Genomic DNA, 22,218 nt, shown 5'->3' on the forward strand with positions numbered 1-22,218 from the left:
CTCTCATCAGCCCTCAGAAGCAGGGGCTGCACGGGAGGGGACATCCCACAGCCCAGTGGGAGAGATGTGACCTGCCCAAGGTGACAGCGTTCAAGTGGGGCAGGGCCTCTCAGGGTGGGGATCCTGATGCACCTGTCACAGGTCCAGGGTCCAAGCTGCAGCTCTGGAAGGCTGATTTGTGCTCACACTCTCACGCGACATTGACTCATAAAGAGGAGGTTGTGTAGCCAGGCGCACCTGGGGAAGACTCCCAGCTCTGCCACTTACACATTATGTGCCATCAGGTGAGTCTCAGCTTTAGTCTCTTCAGCTATCAAATGGGGGAAATGCAAAACATCTTACAGGAATGCCATCAGCGTTCAATTCAATCAGCACCGCAATAAAAAGTGTATTAAATATCTGGTCAGGGACTGTGCTATGCACTTGAAAAGTAACTATGAATAAGAGTGAAACCAGGGGCCAACTTACTTTAACTATGCTCAGTTAGTTGTCTGTTTGCAAAAGTAGTTAGATAATGCATTATTAATACCCACCCTATAGGGCCAGCCCCAGTGGCCTAGTGGTTAAGTTCTGTGTGCCCTGCTTCAGCGGCCCAGGTTCAGTTCCCGGGCCCGGACCTATACCACTAGTCTGTCAGTGGCCACGCTGTGGTGGCAGCTCACATACAAAAAGAGGAAGGCTGGCAATGGATGTTAGCTCAGGGCGAATCTTCCTCAGCAAAACAAAAAACAAAAAACCACCCTGTAGATAACATCTCTGATGCCTGGGTCACCATGGTAACAGTGCTTGAGTTTTTCAGGAACTGACTGTTGGACTCCTCCAGATCAGGCTGGTTAAGACCACTGACTCATCAACTGGGCCTGCACAGATGACCCATAGGTGACCGTTTGACATCAAGGAGCTGGAAACTCCACCCTCAGATCATGGTAACACCACCATTTTGTGAACATGCGTCCTGTGAAGAGCCATGAAGCTTCACTTCACTTTCAAAGATCATCAGTTCCTCTCTTCTCCCTATGTCCCATCATTTATTCCCGCTTCAGACCACCCAGCCCCTTTGTCCCATAAATATCCCTAATTCCCATTTTCCATGCCTGTGGATTTGAGATCGGTTCTCCCATCTCCTCGCTTGGCTGCCTTGTGATTAAACCCTTTCTCTTTGCAAACCCGTCATGTCAGCGATTGGCATAATCATGTGACGGGCAAAACGAACCTGGCTCAGTAACAACAGATGTCGTTGATCTAGGACAGTTGTTCTTAACTGGGGGCGATTTTGCCCCCTGGGGGACATTTGGCAATGCCTGGATACATTTCTGATTGTCACACTGGAGGGGGAAGTGCTACTGGCCTCTAGTGTGTGGAGGTCAGGATGCCACTAAACAGCCTATGGCACATAGGACAGCCCCCCACAACAAGGAATGATCTAGCCCCAAATGATAATTTTGCTGAGGCTGAGAAACCCTCCTATAGCAGGACTCAGATATTTAAATGTGCAATTACAGTACAGTGTGATAAAGGTATGAGAGAGAAAACACAGGGTGTGATCCAAGAAGGCTCCCTGGAGGAGATGGCGCCCAAGCTGGATGTGAATGTTGAACAGGAGTTAGGAAACTGATGAGGAAGAAAGTTGTTCTGAGCAAGAGGAACAGCAAGGGCAAAGGTTTAGAGAGTAGAAAAAGCCTGGCATTTTTAAGGAAGTAAACTGTTTTTTCCAGTTTTACTGAGATATAATTGACAAGGAAGTAAACTTTCAGTGTGGCTGGAATGGAGTACAAGGTGGGAAGCAGCAATAGGCCATGAAAGTCCTCTATAGATCACATTCAGGAGCTTGTACTTCACCTTGAGAGTTAAGGGGAGTCATTGAAGGGATGGAACAGGGGGCGGTCTGGTTAGGTTTGCTTCTGAAGACCCTCCTCAGAAGCTCCTGGAGGCAGGGAGGCCAGTGAGGGGGCTGCTATGGGTAACCCAGTTGAGAGAAGGCAGGATTGGACTAGGGGAAGGAGAGCGTGAGTGGACTTGAGGGCCGTCAGAAGGAGTCTTAACAACTAACGGATGGGAGGGGTGAGGCAGTGGGAGGAATCAAGGATGTCACCTTGGCTTCCAGCTTGAGTGACTGGGGAGGGGAGGTGCCACTCACAGAGCTGGCCTCTTGAGGAAGTGACATCCAAGCTGAGCCCTGAGCATTTCCCAGAAGTTGGCCAGGGAAGAGGTGGGACAGAGAAGGTGATGGCCCTGAGCTGGCAGAGAACCAGCACATTCTAGCACAGCCTCTAGGCCTCCGTCACTGAACAGGCCAATTTGAGAACCACATCCCCCTTTGCAAATATCCAGACCAAGTTTAGCTCATCAGCTCTAACCAAAAGAGTGGATTTGTCCCTGCCTGTGCCTCTCAGCAACCACCTTGCCATCCTCTACGGCCCCAACCAATGGTCTAGAATTTCTCCAGGGGTCGGGAAGTCTTTTCAGGGAGATTTCCAAGGAGGTCGGCACAGATGGGCCCCTCGCAGACTCTGGGTCCCTTTCTTTCTTGCTTTTTTTTTTTTTTTTGTGAGGAAGATCAGCCCTGAGCTAACATCCATGACGATCCTCCTCTTTTTGCTGAGGAAGACTGGCCCTGAGCTAACATCCATGCCCATCTTCCTCTACTTTATGTGGAACACCGCCAGAGCATGGCCTGACAAGCAGTGTGTCGGTGCGCTCCCAGGAACTGAACCCGGGCCACCAGCAGCGGATCGTGCGCACTTAACCACTACGCCACGGGGCCGGCCCCTGGGGTCCCTTTCTAATGTGAAAAGATTCTTGGAGTAAAAGGAGTCAAAATGGCCCCCATCCTGCCAAGGGTTTTCTCCTTCTAATCTCTTGACTCAAAGCTACAGGAAATGGAAAGTAGCTTCCATAGGTTCTCTGTCAAAATTTGGGGAGCTCCCTTGCCTCCTGATTGGTGGATGGCAGGGAGTCCTCAACTCCCCCAGGAACATGGAGGAGAGGCTGTCTTTCATGGGACTGAAGTCCTGACTCCAATTTGTAATAAAAGCAGCATATTAGCTTGTTTCCAAAGATGGCCACCATTAGTTCCTCCTCTCCCTGTATGCATGAGCCATGCCAACATCAAGAGGTGGAATCTGTTCCTCCGTCCCCTCGAATCTAGGCTGGCCTGCAATTGCATGACCAAGAGACTATGACAGAGTGATGCTGTGCCAGATGGAAACCTAACCTTTAAGAGGAATGGCAGGGGCCGGCCCCATGGCTTAGTGGTTAAGTGTGTGCGCTCCGCTGCTGGCAGCCCAGGTTCGGATCCTGGGCGTGCACCGACGCACCACTTTTCTGGCCATGCTGAGGCCGTGTCCCACATACAGCAACTAGAAGGATGTGCAGCTATGACATACAACTATCTACTGGGGCTTTGGGGGGAAAATAAATAAATAAATAAAATCTTAAAAAAAAAAGAGGACTGGCAGTTTCCACTTCCTCATTCCTGGAACCCGAGCCACCATGCTGTGAGGGAGCCCAAGCAGCTGCATGGAGAGGCTCCTGGAGAGGAGAACTGGGGTGCCCGCCCCAACTCCCAGCCCCAGATGACCATCCCAGCAGAGTTCCCAGCCCAGATCCAGTGTCAACTTGCAAGGCATATGAGTGAGCCATCTTGGAAGTGGATCCCCCTGGCCTGGTAGAGCTGCTCTAGCTGACAAGGAGAAATAGAGACAAGCTATTCCCTCCAAGCCTTGTTCATATTGCAAAATCATGAGCAATGAATGATTGCTGTGTCAAGCCTCTAAATTTGGGGTGGTTTGTTATACAGCCATAGCTCGCTGAAACCAGCAGCTACTGTTATTGACCAGCTCTTCTGTGTCTTATTGAGGACACTGTGCTCGATAATGCTCTAAGCATTAACTTGTTAACTTCTCACGTCAACCTCGTTAGAGAAGGATTTTTAGACGAGGAAGCCAAGGCTTGGAGAAATTAAATGACCCCATGCCAGGGCATATGGCCAGTAAGTAAGAAGCAGGCTGACTCCAAAGATCTGGCACTTCTTTGCAAGGAGCCCAGCTCCCAGCCACAACCAACGTGTGATCTTTCAGGCCTGGCCACCAGCCATTATGAATGCTTTATGTGGCCAACTTCACGGGGGATGCTGCCCTCCCCACAGCAGACTCGGGGAACAGCCAGTGCACTGTAATCTCTGGAGGGAGTTGCAGTCAAGGAGGCAGGCCCCCTAGGCTGGCTATAGCCCAGCTGCCTCCGTTTGGAGGCCTCTTTATTGGGGTCCATCAACCAAATCCTTCTCCAGGTGCCTTTGCCAAGACCTCCTCATGGATCGAGAGGAGTGGAGACTCAGTACTCAGTACTCTGACTCAGTACTCAGTACTTTTCCACTCCTTGCCCTTCCCCGTCTCGTTCTCCCAACACACACGCAAAAGTCTATAAAACGGCAGGAGCCTTTTGCTGGGGTTCCCTCAGCAGCAAAATGATCCCCATCTGCCACACATCTGACCCTGAGCTGGCCCTGTCCCGTGGGGAAAATGGAACCCTGGGGGAGACGACACTGTCTCCTCTTGCTTATACCATCGCAGTAAGTGATTAAAGGCTTGACTGCTGCTCTCATTTTGGCTTGTTGTCTTAATGGACTACCGTGACACGTGGCAGCTCAGCTGGTGACCACTTGCTCAAGCTGCCTCTTTCAGAGCACGTGTAACAAGAGCCTCCCGGCCTCCAGCTCTTCCCCGGACTGGCCTTGGTTCCCATGGCCCAGTCTACTTCAAATCCTTCCTACTCTCTGCCCCCTGTGCCCTGCAACCCTCTCTTCTGGGGTCACATCTTTTGTAATCTGGCTCAAACCACTTTTGACAAAGCTCCCATTGTGACCTCAAGAAAAGACGCACTCGTCACCCCTCGAGTAAGAGATGCTGTGATAGTGATGACAGCAGCCAGTATTTACTGAGCATATGCTATGTCCTGGGCACATGCTAAGAGTGTACATACATGATCTCATGAACTGAGTTAACATACAGTCCTTAGAACAGTGTCTGCACATAGCGAGTCCTCAATAAATGGTATCTATTTCTATCGAATAGCACTTCATCACACCCCTGTTAAGGAGGGACTATTGGGGCCGGCACCATGGCCTAGGGGTTAAGTTCAGCACGCTCCACTTCAGCGGCCTAGGTTCAGTTCCCAGGTGTGGACCTACACCACTTGTCAGTACCCATGCTGTGGCGGCGTCCCACATACAAAATAGAGGAAGACTGGCACAGTTGTTAGCTCAGGGTGAATATTCCTCAGCAAAAAAAAAAGGAGGACTATTATTCATCAACTCCATTTTAGAACTGAGAAAACTAAGGCCTAGAAAAGCTAAGGACTCAGTGAATAAGTGGTCCAATCTCAAGCCCACACCTTCCCGAGCCTGGGGCTTTCTACGAGGCAGCACTGCCTCTTGGACGTGCTGTGCAACTCGATTGAATAGGAAACAGCTGGGTAAAATACAGTTAGCAAAGCATATGTTTTTGAAAGACTTCCACCAAAATGGTTTAAAATGTAAAAGGTTTCAATACTTGAAGTAGTAAGCTTCAGTAGCTTGGAGGATTTCCGTTATTTCAAACTCCACATTTCAGGAAAGACTCGAAAAAATCACCCCAATCTATGTGACAGTTCTCCACCGGCACTGTCAAGGTGCGGTGCATTTAATTCTGTTAAGGCACCCTTTTCCCTCTTACTATGAATGAGTCCAGAGCCCATAGCGAGTAGGAGAGGTCACTGTGTTCTCTTTCAAATGCCAAGAACAGTAACAAAAGTTGAGACCTAAGCCTCCTCCTTTGACTTAGAAATTCCTCAAGGTCAGGCACAAGTTATCTCTAGGCAAATTCACATCTCACTGGCAGCAAGGTCAGAGTAGTTAAGAGTTAAGAATAGTAATTAAGAGCATGGGCCACCCCAGGGAAAAAGGTAGATATATGACTTTAGGCAAATGGTTTAACCTCTCTGATCCTCAGTGTCCTCGTCTGCAAACTGAGAATATTAGTACCTAATTCATAGGGCTGTTGCAGGGAGTCAATGAGGTAATGCTTATAAGGCCTGGACAGAGCAGGGACTCATTACCTGTCAGTTTTCTTTTTTTTTTTTTGTGAGGAAGATCAGCCCTGAGCTAACATCTGTCACCAATCCTCCTCTTTTCGCTGAGGAAGACTGGCCCTGGGCTAACATCCGTGCCCATCTTCCTCCACTTTATATGGGACGCCGCCACAGCATGGCTTGACAAGTGGTGCATCGGTGTGCCACCGGGATCCGAACCCCGGGCCACTGCAGCAGAGTGCACACACTTAACCCCTATACCACTGGGCCAGCCCCCTGTCAGTTTTTATTACTACTAAATACTGGCGAGTGATAACCATGTCCAGGAAGGCTGGGATCCGCCCAGAAGGCAGGCCAATCTTAAGTGAGAATCTCTGCTTGGCTGGACTTCTCAACTGTACAGCAGAAACTCCTGAGAACCAGTCCTCCCTGGGGCTTGATCCTGAATCTAGCTGAGTTTAAGTCTCCCAGTTTCTGAGCCAAAGTTCTTGACCTTCAAGAAATACCAGAATCACCCAGAGAGCTTGCTTACAACGCATATTCTTAGAGCTCTCCCTCCAAGAGTCTCCTCTAGGTTTCGGGTCAGGCCAGCGAATGGGTATGTTTAATAAACACTCCAGGTAATTCTCATTCCGAGTCTAAAATACTGCCCTAAACCTAGGCAGACTTTTTCTGTCAAGGGCCAGAAAGCAAATACTTTTGGCTTTGTGGGCCAAATGTCTCTGTCACATCTACTCAACTCTGCTATTGCAGCACAAAAACAGCCAAAGACATTAAGTAAATGAAGGCGTGTGGCTGTGTTCCAATAAAACTTTATTTACAAAGACAGGTGGTGGGCCAGATTTGACCTGGGGGCCATAGTGTGCCAGACCCTGCTCTCTGCCAACCCAGAACTCTTCTATATGTAACCAAGAAAGACACAGACGTGTATAAAAAAGTGATATTTCTTTAATTTAAAATTATGACCTGGAAAGAATCAGTCAGTTTAAGTGACTCAGGCTTCCTCTTTATACCCCATGGGAACAGACACAATATTGGCTCAGTTTGCCAACCCCAGAGAAAAACCAAACCAAGTCACAAATCCTCAGGAAGCCCCTGTAGCAACCCTCTGGAGCCATCAGGCTCCATGGAACGGGGGTGTCCAGGCTGCCAGGGGCTGCTGCTTTCCAGCCGCCTTGAGACAGGCTTTCCTTCCACCACCCGACTCCCTCACCGGCCTGATTCCTCTCCATTGCTCCGTAGCTGGTACTGCACGCGTCCCCCACAGAGAGGCTGGTGGTCCAGCAGTCACCTCCCAACCATCTTTGGGGGCATCTTCCCATGATTGCAACAGTGAAGCTGAGCAATTCTAAACATACATGCCCAGAAAGGCAGCACCTTCATGTTTAGCCGAGATCCAGAGCCTCGAGTTGTAACCATTGGTCACGTGTGGCCAAGGCACCAGCAGCAAATGGCTAACGTGGGAAATGATCTGAGAAGATGCAAGGGTCTTGGTAATCGACGGCGATTCTGAAAATGAAACAGACACATGCCATCTGGGGTAAGCTCCCTGCAAACAAGGAGAGATAGTCCAAACGGAACAGGGAACACCACCTCCTTCAGCACTCCGAGGTGTGTCTACTCTTCCCCGAGCACAGAAGTCCAAGGTCCCACTTCTTAGGGCGGCTTCAACTCTCCACCTCAGACATTCAGGGCCAATCAGGCCTCCAGATTCCCCCAGCCAGTCAGTAGGGTCTCTCGAGAACACAAGGCGCTGAGGAACGTGTGAAGGGAGTCCGGGTGCGATGCTGAGCAAGAGTTTTTTGCACTGATTTTGGAAATGTGCAGTCGGTAGAGAGGAAAGGAGGAAGGGTGTGGCCAGAGCTGCCCTCGGATCTCCTGGAGGCCTTCCCAGGAGAGGTTCACTGCCGAATAAATACAACTGGCTTGAAGCAAGCCTTCTGGAAGGAGCCAACAGGTCACCTCAGACCCACTGCAGTGGGCCAACAAGTCTCCACACTGGTTTGCTTTCTCAAAAATTTACAGCACCCAAAGCCTGATGCTTGACCTGAGTCAAAAGCTGTCGGGACAAACTGCCAAAAGGCTGCCCGGGGATGCAGTGGAAGACCAGATGGCGGCCGAGCTGTCCCCACCACACACAGCATTCCTGGGCCCGGTGGGCTGTGTCCTGGGTATATTGCAGGGGCAGCCCGGGGCACTAACAAGGGACCCTGCTGTGCCCGGGGCGTGGTGGGGTGGGGTAGGGAGAGAGCTCGGCATAGTCCCCTGAGAACTGAGGCACAGTGAGAAGGAGAAGAAGGTGGGGTTCCTCCTCAGGCCCAGTCACTCTGCCTCCCAAGGGAGGAAGAAGATATTATTGTGCTACTGCCAGCACTGCTGACATTATCTTACTCAAGAGGATGGCACCTGCCAGGGGGGCACTGCAGCACACACTCCTGGCTGTGACACGACCCCAGTGACAGCCTTCCTTACAGTTGTTCTAGACCGAGCCTGGGTCACGTCACAAGGCCTGGCTCATGACACCACATATCCCATCACGAGCACCTGACCCTCCACCCAACCAATCTTCGAGTTCTTAGCAAGGCAGCTCAAGCGGTGGGGGTAAGAGAATGGGGTCCCAGGAGCTCCACAAGCTCTTCCCAGTCTTCTTCACTTCTCAGAAACAGTGGACCCCTAAATGTCTACCAAAGAGGGAGCTGTCCACATGGGTGGCCCTAGCCTAAGGCCAATCACAGAACCCACTTACAAGACCACTGCGGTGTCATCCAATCACAGGAGAAGGCTGGCGTGACCCCCGCCCTCACTGGATGATGCTGTCCGGCTGCCCATTCTGGGCCACCTGTCCAGGGTCAGAGGCAGGGGCGGGGCTGGGTGTGTTGCTCTGCAGGTAGCGGCGGAAATCTTTGATCATGGGCCGGAGGACCTGGATGAGGACGCTCAGGGCCGCCTGGGTGCCCTCCATGGCCTGAGCCTGGCGCTCCTGGGCGCAGGCCTGCACTTCCTGGGAGCGGCGGATCATCTGCAGCAGGTCGTTCTGCTGCTCCAGGTGCTGGGCGATCTCCTTCACATGCAGGTTGGTGACCCGCTGCTCCTGGATCAGCTTGGCCGAGTTGAGGGCGATGCGGCTCTTGAGTGCCTGTGGCTTGACGGAGGTGTCAGCGTGCTGGGCCATCATCTCCACGGGGGCCTCGGCCGGCAGGGGCGGGGGGGCCTCAGCCGTACAGTACTCTACCACCCCCTCCTCCAGCGTGTGATAGGTGGTCTCTGTGGGGACTGTGGGGAAGAAAGAGCAAAGGCAGCAACAGGTCACTTTCTAGAAAGAGTGAAGCTGGCCATGTGGGGTGGGGAGGAGGCCATTAAGCCCTGTTCTGGGGAATTCAGGCCTCCCTTGGCTTTATAGCTACTCATGTATAAATCTAGAATCTGAGGGGTTTAGAATCTTAATCTACTTCGTAACCAAAGGGCCAGCCTAGATCTGCCAAAAGCAAAGATGCCAATAATAAGACCAGCAAAAAACTTAGAGACCTACTATGTGCCAGGCACTGTGCTAAGCCCTCTGTACTCATTAGCTCCACAAATTCTTAAAATGACCACAAGAGGTAGGTATTGTCATGTTCACTTTCAGAGACAAGGAAACAGATGCAGAAACACGGAGTGACTTGCCTAAGGTCACATAGCTTCTTCAGCAGGTCTAGGAAGCAAACCCAGGTCTCCCTAACACCAAAGTCCGATGTGCTGGTAACCAGCCCCCTGGGCTGCTTCTGCCTAACAAAGGCAGGGTCACACGCTCCCTGTAATGCCAGCACACAGCAGGCCTCTTGGGTGTGACTCTACATGAGCTGTTCCCTGTAATGCCAGCACACAGCAGGCCTCTTGGGTGTGACTCTACATGAGCTGTTCGCAGCCACACTAGTCCTACCTCCTCTGGTGCTTTCCTGACTTCCATGTCTGTTATGGCCAAGCAGGTGGGAGTGGCAGAGCTCAAGTGCCCAATAAATGCCTATCTCCTTGATCACCTGGGTCAATGGAATACCTAAAGGTCCTCCCTGTTCCAGAACAGTAACTGATATAGACTAGTGCTTGATCCCCTTTCCCACCTCAATATCCTTGAGAACTATGACACTGTGGGGGGATGGCCCTCACATACACCCAGTCCTCTCAAGCCCCATTGAGAATCACTGATTGATACAGTTCATAGCCTGTCCCAAGAGGCAGTTAACAGTCACTGGTGCAAACCCTTATCTGAACTAACAGTCCAACCAAAGCAAGTTCTGTTGTTATTCACAGCTGAGAACCTTTGAAGGGATTCTAGGTGGGCTGTTGGGGGCTCCACGCACGTGGGAAAGGTCAGTCTTCTCCACCCTTCAATGCCAACATCACTTGTGTGTCCCCACCCCCACCAGGAAGCCTCCCTTCCTCTTCTGAGCCCTTATGTTCTCCCAACTGACAGAGCAGTTATCCATATATGTGTCTTATCTGTCCTACTAGAATATAACTGGCCTATATTTTAGACACTTTGGTAATCCCAGTGCCAAGCACAGAGTTTGGCACAGAATAACTGCTATAATGTTTGAGGAATGAATGAATGAGTAGATTTAACACCAGGAACCCTGAGGTTCCTGAGCAGTGCCTGACGAATGCTCACTGCACTGAAAACTCAGAATGTTTTTGTTCAGAATCAATGTCTTACTTGGGCATTATTATTCCCATCTATCTATTCATTCAATAAGTATGTCCTGACTGCCTATGTGCCAGGCCCTGTGATAAGTCCTGTGGGGATACAGACACGGTCTCTATCTTCAAGGACCACACAGTTCAGTCATGGACATGAATGGTGGCAAATCTCAGTCGAGAGCAATCCAGTCTCAAGAAGTCCAGACTGTGTGCTGAGGAAGTCCCAGAGAGAACAAGATCACTTCTGACTGGGGAGCTCTTGGAAGGCCTGACGGTCTTCTAAGACTCCCATCTGACCTTTGACCCTTGGCAGCCAACCTTCCCCAGGCTGCCCCAGCTCCTGCTGGCCCTTCCCATTTATGCACGCCGAACTGGGCAGGAGAGGTCACTCACTCTGTGTCAGGGTGACCGTGGCTGCGGCTGCAGTGGCCGTGGGTCCGAGGGCCACAGGATGGATCTCTGTGGTACTGGGCAGGCTGATGATGGTGGCCTCGCCCAGCAGGTTGCAGATGCGCTGTTGCATGGGGGTGAGCAGTACAGGGGCTACAGCTGGGCCACCGCCACCACTGCCACCACCTGTCCCAGGCCCACCAGCTCCATCCTCCTCAGTGGACCCTGGGGCCTCGCCACCCTCCACGGCTGCCCGGACCTGGGCAACCTTTCGGCGGACCTCTGTCTTGAGGTCAGACCACTTCTTCTTGACTTCAGGCAGCTCCCTGCGGCAGGTGGCCACAGCGTTGACCCTTCTCAGAATGCCGTGCCAGGCCGCGCTCTTGGCAGCTAGAGGGACCCCGGCGTTGAAGTGGTTCACCAGTAGGTGCTTCTTCAGTTCCAGCTCCTCCACGATGATCTCTACCTCTCGCTCAGAGAAGTTCATCTTCCTCTTCTTGGCTGGGACGGCCATGGCCTCTCCTGACCCCTCCTTGTAAAGAAATTATAATCCCCTCAACCGCCCCAATTCCCCTTCTCTTCTTCCTCAGCCTCACCCCTCACCCACCCCCCCTACAGGGGATAAGCCGGGCTTGCCGGAGGCCAAGCACCGGACCTTCGGTAACCCCCCTCGCTACGCAAAGTGCGTAGGGCCCATTCCCGACCGGTCCAGGCGCTGCCAGCCAGCTGCGTAATGGCTTCCTGAATCTGCCTCTTCCGCCGGGGTGTGCGGAGATCCGCCCACTTCCCCTCGTCCCGCCTCCCAGCGCTTCTCCAGGCGAGTCCGCCCTCCCAATTGGGCGCCGCTCAAATATCACGTCGATCACTGGTTCTTTTGATCTGTCGCTCAGCTAAAGATCTCGCCTGCTTGCTGGAATTGACCTGATCATTGGTCTAAAAGTGTGTCTATCGCTACAGAACGCTCCGCCCATCTAACCTTGATTCACTTTAATTGGAAAATCGTTCTGTCTTTCAATCATCAGTATTACGACTATTACGCCGTTAAATTCAGCTATTTTATTGGTGGTTTAGGGAGTTAGATTATCAAAATCCGGCCTCTTATGGATACCTGGTGCTTTCGACCTTGAGCTGTTGCCCAATTTTTAATTCCACCCACGGGCGCAAACTCTGCTTTGCAGCCGCAGTTCACAACTGCTCCTCACACAAATCCTATTTCCCACCGGAGACTACGATCTCTCCGTAGGCGAACGCTCCTCCCATCCTTATGATTTAGGAGTCCAAACAGCGTTGCTGTATGGAAACAGGACACGGGGCCTTCTGCCTGCCAATCACATGACCTCTGCCTATCGCGGCGTGATTTCCTCTCCCGGACCGGCTCAGCCAATCCCCGCCTCCCTCAGTTTAAATCGGCCCCAGGCTGAGCCGGGATCGCCCCGCCCTCTCCATTGATCCGGGTAGTCCTGGGCGGTGTGGGCAGTCCTTGGGGAGGCTCCGCCCCGCCCGGGTCGCCGTCCGGACTTATGATTGGCTGGTGGCGCGCCTGAAGGCGTGGCCAGGGAGGCGGTGCGCGGCGGGGCGGGGCTCCCGGAAGCGGCCCCTCCTGCCAGCTTGCCGGCACCTCGGAGCCCGCGCTCGCTGTCTCGGGACACCGGCGTGTCTCCGCGCTCTCCCCGCCGGCCCGCAGCCCCCGTCCGCGCCCGGCGCCCCTGCTTCGCGCCCGATGGTGAGCAGTGTGTTGTGCCGCTGCGTGGCTTCCCCGCCGCCAGACGCCGCCGCCGCCGCCTCGTCGTCCGCCTCGTCGCCGGCGTCCGTGGACCCGTGCGGCGGTGCCGTCTGCGGGGGCCCGGACCACCGGCTGCGCTTGTGGAGCCTCTTCCAGACGCTCGACGTCAACCGCGACGGCGGCCTGTGTGTCAACGACCTGGCCGTGGGGCTGCGGCGCCTGGGACTGCATCGCACCGAGGGCGAGCTCCAGGTAGGGGACGCGCACCGTCCGCAGCTGCGGGGAGGGGGCCCCTTCACGCCCCGGCACCTCCGGGAAGTCCGGGTGACAGGTCTGAGCGGCCCGGCCTCTTGGGCAGCCCCTTGGAGCTTGGCAGGCCTGGTGGACGGCTTCTTGGTCTGGGTGGAACCCGCTGAGTGACAGGTGGACACCCCGTTTATGCCGTGGTGGGAGTGGAGCTCCTCCTTGATCTCCATGGGCGCTTGGGCCAGGGGGAAAGGCTCTTCCTTGGGCACCTACTGGGCTTTCTGATGGGCAAAAAAGCCCCTTCCTGCTCGGTCTTGCACCGGAGTAGAGGCCAGGTCTCAGGAGTCCGCTTTTCCTCACCGCCTGACCTCAAGGCTAAGCTTGATGCCCCCTGGCCCCCTACCCAGCATTGATGGGTTCATCCATCCTCCTCCAGCGGCACCCCTCCCTTCCTCTCTCATTTCCATGCCAGCCGTGGGCCCCAATCTGGTTCCTGTCAGAAGCATGTGGGAGTTGAAAAAAATGGGAACTGGGGTTTTAGGCAGATCTGTGGCAGTGTGGGTGGTGAGAACTGACAGTTCGCATGGTTTAGGCTCATCCCCGTTGACATGCTTATCCAGAAAATGGGGTCGTGGTCCCTTGCAGAGTTGCAGATTAGAGTGAGAATCTGGGGGAAAATTCTTCCTAAAGGTGAAAGTGTTGCACACCTAGGAGGGGATATTGTTACTCTTGTCCTAGAGTGGGCTCTCTGCCAAGGGGGAAGGGAGGATGGAGAATGGCCATCTTATGGGCCTGCCAGAAGGAGAAGCGCTGTCCTTTCAGTCTGAGAACCTCCAGCAGAGGCCGTTTCTTCCCATTCTGTCTCTCATGGTAGGTTTTTCTGTCTGACTTTGTGGCCATAGCTACCCTTTCCCAGGTATTTCATTTATTGTGGCTTAGCCTGATTTACAACCTGGAGTAGGTCTCCCAGGTACTTTACCCAGTAACCTGTTTCTCTTCTAAGTTAGTTCCTTTGGTCCATTGGTACGCACCACAATTAGAGAATCTCTCAGAGCCAAGTATGAAAAAAATCTGGTAAAACGCCAGTGAATTAAACCAATTTGTGGGTCATGTGGGTGTACATAAGGTGTTTTTAACTCATGTCCAAGATATCTTGGACCAACATCCAAGGTATTTTTACCTACTTAGGATCAGCCTGGGAAGACCAAGGGTAACACCATACAAGATAGAATCATTGCATTAAGTCCAAGAGGTTTAGAGACAAGTTTGAAAAAAAGTATTTAAGTGAGTTTTATATGAAATGGCATTGTGAGCTGGATATTTTCTCAAACATATCTGATGAATAAGTCACTTGGAAAGATAGGGTGGCTGAACTCAGAGAGTCTGTGCCTTATGGGCTCAGGGAGGTGTGGGCCCAGGTGACCCTTTCTGCTTTCATAAACCTGCCCACTTGGCATATGCTGCCAGGCGCATCGAGGGCATCTGGCTGCAGGAGTGTATTTGATATTTGCACCTTGCTTTGTGCCTCAACTAGAGGCACAATGTTTTTACGATTCATGAACATCTGATATTGATCCTAATCCATTGTTTTGGCAGTAAATTTCTAAGGGCAAATAAAGAGAAAGTGATTTTTCTTTCTAGTGTTGAAAGAAAACCTTTTTTATTAACTAAAGGGACACTAGCCTCTTGGGGTCACATTGGCTCTAAAATCTTTGACTCTGTGACTGATCTAAGTCCTATGATATGGAACAATTATTTTTTATTCTTTTAATGTGTAGATTTAGTATGGACTCTTTCAGCTTTTGAATAAGTGAAATTGTTATACAGCTTTCAGAAAGATGGGAATGATTCATTTTATTCATTTATCACCTGTAGAGGAGCACAGTTAGTCCTGTGGTGAATGGTTTAAGCATTAGAGAGAGAATCTGCCTTTTTTTAAATAACTGGGCAACAGGAAGACACCCTGCCTCATAAGCCCCCATACCACATCCTGTTGAAATGCTATCAGTATTAGCGGCACACAGAAAAAGTAGTGCTGCCGTTTTGTTTTGTAGAAGTAGCAAAGCCAAAAGAGAATTTGAGGGCCCTTCGGTTCCAAATGGGTTATCTGCCATGGGGATAGGCATTGAAAAACACAACATCCAACTTCGACAGCTGCTTTGTATGACCTGTAGGACCAATCTGAGACACTAGGGTTTGCGCAGGAATCAGCTTTGGGTGTTTATCAGTGGGTGTTGGGTGAACTCAGGCCTTGTGACTCCACAAAGCCTCTTGCTAGCTTACAACAGCTCGGGTCAAGTTTTTTTAAGAAATGAACCAGCAATTTTCGGCATGTGCCTTGGTTTCGGAAGAAATTGGGACAGTTGAGGAAAAGTTACTTAAAATGGAAGTGGGCAGAGAAACCGATGGCAGCCAGCCAGGGAAATTTTCTTTGTAAAGGGCGTGTAAGCAAGAAGCCTGTCATGGAACAGAAAAAGGGAAGGGTGTTTAAAGAAAGCAAAAAGATGACGGCAACGGTAGTGACTTCGGGAGATGAGACTTCAGCTGGAGCTAATTATAGCACTGCCTATTTAAGGCATTTTCATGTGACCAAACAAAATCTTTGTCTTAAAACATAGGTTAGAACTCAGGCAGCCAGTTAGAGGAAGAACTCAAGCTGTGTTACATATAAACAGTTGTCGCTTTAGCAGAGCCTTGTGAGGCTCTCCTAAGGGGCTGGTGTTTAATGCAGGCGAGGATTCTAGAAGATGGTGTGGTTGAGTTTGCTGACTTAGAGACTTGCATATGTACCATCTAGTTTGAGCTTCACAGTAACTTGGTGAAGTAGGCAAGACAGTGATTTCACCCCATTTTACAGAGCAAGGAACAGAGGTTCAAAAAGACTGTAAAACAACCTCAAAACTCATTTGACCACTAAGGAATTAGACCAGAGAAGGAACCGGAACCATCTGCTGATTCCTGCTCCACTCCCCTTGAACTATACTAGTTGTTTCTGAGGGACATGAAGAGAGTTCCCACCTGGGCTTTTGGGAGAACTTGAGAAAGATGAGAGATCCATTTAAAACCACATCTGTTATTCCCAAAATAGGTTTCAAGATTATCCAGAGATTATCCTGTCCAAGATTGCAAGTCTGCCCTGCCCTAATTCTCTCCTTGACCTGAGAAGTGTACATGAGGCAATCTCTTTTGACTTGAAATAATTGAATGAAAGATCATTAATGTCAAGTTGGTATTGCTTAATCAGACAGTACTGTTGAACTCTATACCTTTCAATGTTTGGCCATTTGTGGGGAAGGTTTACCAAAATAGCTGGACTTAGATAAGATAATCTACAGAAAAAAGAGCCTTTTTCATAGAAAAGGGGTAGACATCATTGGGTATAATATAATAACCATTAGAAAAAGAAAAATGCTATATGCAGATTTGAGTTCGTATATTAAACTGATTGTGTTACATTGTTGCAAAATTGGTTCCTGGCTGGAAGTAATTATCATCAAGTCAACTAGAAGATTTAAAAAAAAAATTAATTGATATTTAGAAAGGTGAAGTCAGGTACCCTAATCTAAGACCAAGTAATAAATAAGAATATACCAGAGGGGGCCTGATCTAGAGCTTCAGTTGGGTGAATTCGTTTGATGTTCAAAGAGTCATCAATTGTTGAAGTCTTCGGAAACCACAGGGCAATGGAGAAACAAATATTTTGCTGGTATTCATTTCTAGTCCAGCTGAGTACAGCTACTAGATGAATCCAGTGAGCAAAACTGTACTTACAAAGGACTAGTCTCATTACACTAAATCTGAGCAGACTTTTCGTTTTTAACCATTTCTTCTTATACTAATGTGAATTTGGAACCAAAGAATTTAGTCTTAGAAGGATCACCAGCCATCATAGGCCAGCCTCCCACCCCGTGTGGGGAGTATTCCTCCTAGGGCATCCTTCATGGATGGCCATCCAGCCCATTCCATTGTGCACCTACTCAGGGTCATTGTGAGTTCTTTCTTATGTCAGACTGAAGTCCGTTTGCTTGTATCTGCTACCCATTTGCCCCAAGTTTACCTTCAGGAGCAACACAGAGAAGAGATCCAAGGGCCCTTTAAGTATGTGAAAACAGCGGTCTTATCTTCCCATAATCTCTGCTGCTGCTGGAAACTGTAGGTTTCATCATGCACTTCTCACGTGATATGCTGTCCGAACCTTTCACGGTCCCTCATCTGGGGCAGTGTACCATGAGAGTAAGAGTACAGCGTTTCCTTGGAAACATTACACTACATGAAAGAAGCCAGTCACAATAGGCCATATGTTATATGATCCATTTATATGACTCTCCAGAATAGGGAAAGCTGTAGAGACAGAAAGTAGTTTAGTGGTTGCCTAGGCCTGGGAGGGAAGGGGAACAGAAAGATGGGAGGGTGATAACTAAGGGGTTTCTTTTTGAGGTGATGAAAATGTTCTAAAATTGACCATGGAGATGGTTGCACATATCTGTGAATATACTAAAAACCAGTGAATTATACACTTCAATGGGTGATTTGTATGGTATGTAGATTTTATCTCAATACAACCGTTTTGTAAAACCCAGTCTAGGCTTTGTGGTATAAACCTGGGTTCAGGTATTATTTCTGCTGCTTGCTAGCTGTGTGACCTTAAGCAAGATATGCAATATCTCCAGGTCTTGGTTTCCTCGTCAGAAACATGGGGGGGTGAATGCCTACTTCCTGAGGCTGTGCTAGGATTACATTAGATGTGTATAAAGAGCCTAGTACAGTGTCTGTCACATCGGTGCTCAACACAAAGCAACTTTTACCCCCATTAAGTTTTTGGAAATAAGATGCCCAGAAGTGGTCATAATCATCTCCAGTTTTTCCCAGGCTGCTTAGGTGAACAGTGGAGTAGAAGGAAGGAGCAAGTCTGAGGACATCGGTAATAAAGGGTGTGCAGCACCCAGGGAAAGCACAGCCTCTGTCAGCTGAGAGGGCCTTCAACAGGCTGAGGAGGAGAAATATGGGTGCAGAAGGCCTGGGCCCTATAGACTTTAGGAAGATTAAAACAAACAAAGAAACCCTGGAGGCAGGAGATTTCTAAAAAGTTACTGAAGTGGTAGTCACTCTGCACATAACGATGTCTTTGGCCCAAATGTTTCCCTGGACGGAAACGGGCCCTTAGGAACACTGCCCACGCAAGCCCATTTCAGCAGCCATGGATGGTCTTTTCTCAAATGCGGAGTTCACTTTGAAGTTGTGAAAATGGAGCTTCAAGTAGAGCTTAGTTCAAACCTTTGGAGATTATCTCACTAACCACGTTATTTTGCAGAAGTGGGACAGGCTCAAGAGGCCGGGTTGGTTGAAGGTAAAGCCCGTAACAGAACCCAGGATTTTGCCTCTGCCCAATTTAGCTCAACATTCACTGCCTCCTTCTCTGGCTGTAGAGACTTAACTAGCCCCTAAAACTTTGCAGGCTTTGTATTCACAGTTCATGACATTGACATATCTGTGCACAACACCAGCTCAGCCTTCTGAGACCCCCGATGGTGCTCAGGAAGCAGCGCCAGAAATGAGAGGTACACTCTTCCTAAACATGGGCTGTAAAAGACTCAACATAGTATCTCAAAAAAAGAAGTTGTTGTCTTAGAGATGCACCTTTCTTTAAAGTAAATAAACGAATAACAAAGGTAGGACATGGGGAGCTTCATATCTGCTTTCAACTCTTGGCGGGGCTTTCCAGGAAGCTTGGAAAGGAGATGAATCATGCTCATTTTCCCAGGGTCAAAGGGAAAACTGGAGATGGTGGCTGTTCCTGTTCCTGCTGTTGCTTTGTGAAGCTTTACACATTGTTCCATCCCCCTCTGGCCTCATGCTTTCTTTCCTCCACTCCTCCCTCCCTTCATCTGGTGTCTGATGTGGCTCCAAAACACAAAGAAAACCATCTACATTGTGTGAGAAAATTCTCAAAAACCATTGAAATGCCAGTGGTGGGGAAAAAAAAAAAAGTGGGCAGAGAGACTAGTTTAGATCCCCCGAGAATAAGCACAAACTGTGACATCTTTGTCTGGAGGTCTACACAGTTGAATAGTCCTGTTGGTTAAAACCAGCCACGGTGCCCACCTTCATCATCCTGGTCTTTTCCCCATCCCACATGTAAAATGCTGCTGTCACCTTTGGTTAGTCCCTTTAGATTGAGTTTGAATCCACAGGACGTTAGAACTGGAAGGGCTTTCAAGGTTTTTCTAGTTCTGCTAGACTCTCTTCTTTAACCTATTATGAAAGGTAAAGATAGCCTCAGTAAATAGTTCCATAGCTAAACAATGCCTTTTCTGAATTGTTTCTAAGAGCTGGCTTGGTATAAACCAGTTACTCTTACACGGAATTCTCCCAGCTGCCCTTCTCTCCTGAGCAGCTCTGATGTGTATTTGCTGCAGACAGCTGTTGGGTGGGTTTCACACTTCTGTGCAGCTCTCCTGGGCGATCCTCCCTGAGTACAGAGCAAGCAGCTGATGAGAGCTCATGCAGATGATCTCAGTTTCAGAGTGCAATCTGAAATCACTTTCCAGAAACTGAAAACAGTTAGGGTTGCTTTAATAATAAATCTGCTGGTTTGCCTTTTCATGTGGGAGAAGGGAAGGCATGAATAAGGATAAAGTGGCTTCAGCAAGCAGGGTGAACATGTGCCAATGGTTTGGCTCCCACTGATCAATTTTGAGTTGGTTGAGAAATTTTCAGTCATTTTAGGTGATTGTGTCTTTACACGCTGGCCTCAATACCGTATTCTCCCCCTCCCCCTTACACTTGGCATATGTCTAATCTGAAGGAGAATCATGCTCTCATAAGAGCAGAAATAGAAGAGAAATTATGCTGTTCGTGCAGTCTCTTGCTTCTGCAAAACTTTTTTTCTTTTTTTACCATTTTTGTGTGTATGTGTGTGAGAAAGATTAGCCCTGAGCTGATGTCCGATGCCAATCCTCCTCTTTTTGCTGAGGAAGATTGGCCCTGGGCTAACATCCATGCCCATCTTCCTCTACTTTATATGGGATGCCGCCACAGCATGGCCTGACAAGTGGTGTGCGGGTCTGTGTCCAAGATCCGAACCTGTGAACCCCGGGCCCCTGAAGAGGAGCACGCGAACTTAACTGGTACGCCACCAGGCAGGCCCCTGCTGAAGTTTAATTTACATGTTACGACTCAAAATCCTACACTTAAAATCGGATTAATTGTATACACTCCTCACTTTGTTTTAGGGAAAAGAAAGAGACATCTTTGTTAGTTGGCATTGACCTTAACTTGGGACCTCGATGGGGACTGGCTTTCACCAGGAGTAAACAGAAGCCATCCAAGAGACTGTTTTCTCTGTAGTGCACTTCTCTTTTTTTTCCAAAGTCACAGACGTTTCCTTCAGGGAGTTTTTGCTAAAGCTATATTTTCTGGTTTTACTTCCTAAAATGGAAATAAATTAATAATTAGGGGATTTCACCTTTCCATCTCTGCAGTTTGTTATCTTCAGTGCCTTGATTTCATTTGTGCCAAGTGAGGCGAGTGCCTGGCTCATCTTCACTGTGTAGTTGAGGGCTGAGTCACCAGCAAGAAGGTGTTTAATAGTCCTACCTTACGTCCTGAAACCCCGGCTGTGGGGTGGCGCTGGGCACCACACAGGATCCAAGCATTTCATTTAAGTTCCCCAGTTGGTTCATTTCAGGGGAGACTGATAGTCACCTGCTACAGTTGTGCCTCTGAAATTGCAAATCGCTACCATATATCAATGTGTAAATGAGATCCTTCAAACTCTTTTGCTCCTGTACTATCCTAAAACAATTTAAAAGACAGTATACTCCCTTGCACATTTTTAAGTTGACATAAATATGTTTTTCATAAGTTTAATAGCTGCAGAGGATATAATTTCTGACATACTGTATATCTGCTTTATATGTTTTTGTTGGTTTGGGTTTTGTTCAAAACCTTAGTGTTTTGCAGTTTTGACTCATTCGGTTTATGGAAAATTCCCTCCATATAACTTAATTGGCCCAGCCAGTCTTCATTATTAAATCTGTTTTATATAAAACCTTAGTGTTTTGCAGTTTTGACTCATTCAGTTTATGGAAAATTCCCTCCATATAACTTAATTGGCCCAGCCAGTCTTCATTATTAAATCTGATCAGTCTGGCTTTCTGTCAGATAAATCTATCTTCATTTTTCAGTTAAAAAAATGTGTAAATAATATTGCCTCTGATAACATCTCTTCTGAATGTTAATAATTCTAAGATAGATAGGTAGTAGGTAGTTAAACTGGTAGACATGCGACATGGAGCATTGCCCTGGAGTCAGTTGTGGGAGCTCAAGTTTCTATTTTCTAGATTCTTGGAAGACTGGGTTAGTTCTGCAGATGATTAGCCTCATCTTAACTAGGTTCTGTTGTTGTTTATAAGCTACACTTGGGCCGGCCCCGTGGCTTAGCGGTTAAGTGCGTGCGCTCCGATGCTGGCAGCCCGGGTTCGGATCCCGGGCGCGCACCAACGCACCGCTTCTCCGGCCATGCTGAGGCCGCATCCCACATACAGCAACTAGAAGGATGTGCAGCTATGACATACAACTATCTACTGGGGCTTTGGGGGAAAAATAAATAAATAAAAATTAAAAAAAAAAAAATTATAAGCTACACTTGCAGGAGGGTTATACTTGCCAGCCCTGTCTCTGGATATGAGTGGTACCTCATACCCAAGAAAGCTACACACACACACACACACACACAAAAGCAGGGCCAGCCCCGTGTCACAAGCGGTTAGGTGCGCACGCTCTGCTGCGGCGGCCCGGGGTTCGCCGGTTCAGATCCCAGGCACGCACTGACGCACTGCTTGTTAAGCCATGCTGTGGTGGCGTCCCATATAAAGTAGAGGAAGATGGGCACGGATGTTAGCCCAGGGCCAGTCTTCCTCAGCAAAAAAGGGGAGGATTAGCATTGGATGTTAGCTCAGGGCTGGTCCTCCTCACAAAAAAAAAAAAAGAAAGCTAAGTGTGGGGACTGGCCCGGTGGCACAGCGGTTAAGTGCTCACGGTCTGCTTCAGCGGCCAGAGGGTTCGCAGGTTGGGATCCCAGGGATCCCAGGCGCACACCGATGCACCGGTTGTCATGC

At 49.3% G+C, this 22,218-nt stretch overlaps 2 protein-coding genes across 4 annotated transcripts in view; one reads left to right on the plus strand and one right to left on the minus strand.

Annotated features, from left to right (window-relative positions):
- Positions 1-6,992: 6,992 nt before the first annotated feature.
- On the minus strand, positions 6,993-12,394 carry NAIF1 (nuclear apoptosis inducing factor 1). The gene is made up of 2 exons (XM_058524152.1): positions 11,134-12,394; positions 6,993-9,339 (listed from the first exon to the last, which is right to left on the minus strand). Exons 1-2 carry the CDS (start codon positions 11,642-11,644, stop codon positions 8,867-8,869), a joined length of 984 nt encoding a protein of 327 aa, XP_058380135.1. The 5' UTR covers positions 11,645-12,394; the 3' UTR covers positions 6,993-8,866.
- A 391-nt stretch (positions 12,395-12,785) lies between these two features.
- SLC25A25 (solute carrier family 25 member 25) overlaps positions 12,786-22,218 on the plus strand; it is a 34,820-nt gene continuing 25,387 nt past the window's right edge. Inside the window, exon 1 of one of the 3 annotated variants that reach the window (XM_058524141.1) lies at positions 12,786-13,105. In XM_058524141.1, coding sequence (XP_058380124.1) covers positions 12,851-13,105 — 255 coding nt within the window. In that variant the 5' untranslated portion in view covers positions 12,786-12,850. Of the gene's footprint in view, positions 13,106-13,876; positions 13,970-22,218 lie in introns of those variants that run through there. The other 2 variants (XM_058524142.1, XM_058524148.1) reach the window with 2 other exon arrangements.

The sequence above is a fragment of the Diceros bicornis genome, chromosome 28 (genome assembly GCF_020826845.1).
Source record: "Diceros bicornis minor isolate mBicDic1 chromosome 28, mDicBic1.mat.cur, whole genome shotgun sequence".
Lineage (NCBI taxonomy): Eukaryota > Metazoa > Chordata > Mammalia > Perissodactyla > Rhinocerotidae > Diceros > Diceros bicornis.